We start from the raw sequence: 2,566 nt of genomic DNA, 5'->3' as shown, positions 1-2,566 counted from the left end.
GACGTTGCATGCCGGAGCGTCTTCTTCAAGCAGCTGGAGCACAACCGGAGCGGGCGCTACGAGGCGGAATTCCCGTTCCTATCCCGGTGCGGGCGGGAGCGGAACTTCCTGCGCTGCGAGGATCGTCCCATCGTCTTCACCCACCTCCTGCCCGGAGATTCCCGGCTCCTCTCCTACTGCGGCGGTGGGGAGCGCCTGGTGGTGCCATTCCAACCGGAAAAGCTGATGGTATTCCCGGAAAACGGGCGGCTCTATCATCCGGCACCGGCCAAATCCGGCGGCGTGGGGCTGGTGCGCTCGGCGCTGGCTTTGGAATGGAGCTCCAGCTTCCAGTATGACCACGGGCAGGAGCAGCCGCCAACACACTTCCTATGGGAAGGTCGGAGTTACCGGCTCACTGAGGAGTTGCTGCCGTTGCTCCGTGCTGGAAGTGCCAGGGAATCCTCGGATATTCCCATCTCCACGTGCCAGAGCTGAGCCCGGGATCCCCAGTGTCCCCATCGCCACCAGTCGGAGCCCAGAGTTGGTCTGGTGCCACCACCATGGTGGCCAAGACCACCTAAAGAAGCTTAAACCAGGGGCACTGAGCTGATTCCTGATGGGAATTCGGGATGCAGGGATGGGATGTGGGGATGGGACCTGAGGGTGGGGTTCTGGGGGAGTGTGACAATAAACGGCGCCGCGGTGCCGGGTTCTTTGCCATGAGCCCTTCCAAGCAACAGGATTTATTAAGGAATCTCTTGTGTTAATGAACCCGGGTAAGGAGGAATGTCGGAGCTGGAATGTCGGCTCCGGAGACGTGGTGGGAGCAGCGGGGAGAAAGTGGCAAAAGAGCTCCAGAATGAGGAGAAACCTCAGGGAGAAGGTGCCAAAGCAGCACCAGAACTAGGAGAAACCCCCAGGTAGGTGCCAAAAAGGCACCAAAATGAGGGGGAAAACCCCAGGGGAAGGTGCCGAAGTGACACCAAAACGAGAAAACCCCAGGGAGATGCCAAAACCCACCAAACAAGGAGAAACCTCAGGCAGATGCCAAAAAAGCTCCAAAACATGGAGAAAACCTCAGGGAGAAGTTGCCAAAGTGGCACCAAAACGAGGAGAAACCTCAGGGAGGTGCCAAAACCCACCAAAACAAGGAGAAGCCTCAGGGAGAAGGTGCCAAAACAGCTCCAAAATGAGGAGAAAAGCCCAGGTAGGTGCCAAAACAGTTCCAGAACGAGGAGAAAACCCTGTAGAGATGCCAACAAAGCTCCAAAACGAGGAGATGACCTGGAGAAGGTGCCAGAGTGGCACCAAAACGAGGAGGAAGCTCAGGGAAGCTGCCCAAGAGGCTCCGTAACAAGGGGACCCCCCAGTTTCGGGGTGGGAGCGGGGCCGTGGGCTCACAGGGCGAAGTAGTCGAGGGTGCTGTGGTGGCAGAGGCTCGCGGTCCACACGGCGTTGTCCCTGCCGGAGCTCACCAGCATCCGGCAGAGCTCGGCGCTGACGGCGGTGAAACGCTCCTCATCCAAAGTGTCCTCCAAGATCCCGGAGGAGGCCGACGGTGGCCGCGGTGTGTCCCGGCTGTAGCAGTCCACGGGGTAAGGGTAGACCACGAGGCAGAGGTCCTGCAGGACGCAGGTTTGGCGTAACAGGGTCTTGAGACCCGGTGTGGACAGAGGGTTGCCAAAGAGGCCCAAGCATCGGAGCCGGGAGCAACGGCAAAGAGACGGGAGAAGAGCTTCCAAGCGGGAGTCCGTGAGTTGGCATTCCATGAGATCCAGGTGCATGAGGGAGGAGGAGTTCTCCAGGAGGGAGCACAGGGGCTGGAGAAGGGTCTCGGTGAAGTGGTGGCCGCTCAAGTCCAGCTTCTTCAGGGCTGGAGCGTGGACGCTTTGGGACAGGAAGGTGAGGTCACCGGGAAGGAGGTAGCAGAAGGCCAGTTCCAGGCTTTCCAGAGGAGCTTCCAGGTTCCTGGTGGGAAGGGGGAGAAGGAGCCGTGACGACACCAAAGCCACCTGGTTCAACCTCGTAGTGAACTGTTGACCAATGGGGTGAGGATGGTTCCCAAAGCAAAACCCAAACCAGGAGCTGTAAATCCCACCTGGAGTTGGGGATTTGCTCCACCAAGATCAGGGAATGGTTTGGGTTGGAAAGGACCTTAAAGCTCCTCCAGCTCCAACCCCTGCCCCGGGCAGCCCCCAAGCCCCTGTGTCCAACCTGGCCTTGAACACTGCCAGGGATTGTGGTGTTGCCCCAGAGCTGGACATCATGGGGAGCTTCTCCACACCCAGCACCCTAAAGTCCTCCTCAGGGCTACTCCGTCCATCATCCATCCATCCACCATCCATCCATCCATCCATCCACCCATCCATCATCCATCCATCATCCATCATCCATCATCCATCCATCATCCATCATCCATCCATCATCATCCATCATCCATCCATCACCCCCCCCACCCCCCCCCCATCCACTTCCACCCATTTCCATCCATCCCAGCCCATTTCTGCTTGGAATTACCCAACCCACATCCAGGCCTCCCTGAACCTCGTGATGTCCCCCCACGCTCCCCCCTCTCAGAACTCAC

General features: G+C 58.8%; 2 protein-coding genes across 2 annotated transcripts in view; one reads left to right on the top strand and one right to left on the bottom strand.

Annotated features, from left to right (window-relative positions):
• Positions 1-477, top strand: part of LOC104404257 (chromosome unknown open reading frame, human C8orf82) — a gene marked incomplete at its 5' end in the record, with an annotated part of 1,373 nt that extends 896 nt beyond the window's left edge. The window contains one exon of the mRNA XM_010012644.1: positions 1-477. Coding sequence (XP_010010946.1) covers positions 1-477 — 477 coding nt within the window.
• Positions 478-1,379: 902 nt separating this feature from the next.
• On the bottom strand, positions 1,380-1,950 carry LOC104404256 (leucine-rich repeat-containing protein 14-like; the record flags this gene model as incomplete). Its single annotated transcript, XM_010012642.1, has 1 exon — positions 1,380-1,950. A coding segment is annotated over one exon (571 nt), but the record flags the coding sequence as incomplete, so codon positions are not given.
• Between the last annotated feature and the right edge of the window lie 616 nt (positions 1,951-2,566).

The sequence above is a fragment of the Nestor notabilis genome, unplaced genomic scaffold (genome assembly GCF_000696875.1).
Source record: "Nestor notabilis isolate BGI_N333 unplaced genomic scaffold, ASM69687v1 scaffold19354, whole genome shotgun sequence".
Lineage (NCBI taxonomy): Eukaryota > Metazoa > Chordata > Aves > Psittaciformes > Psittacidae > Nestor > Nestor notabilis.
Note: the sequence above shows the minus strand (reverse complement) of the source record. Positions and strands in the feature narration are given on the sequence as shown.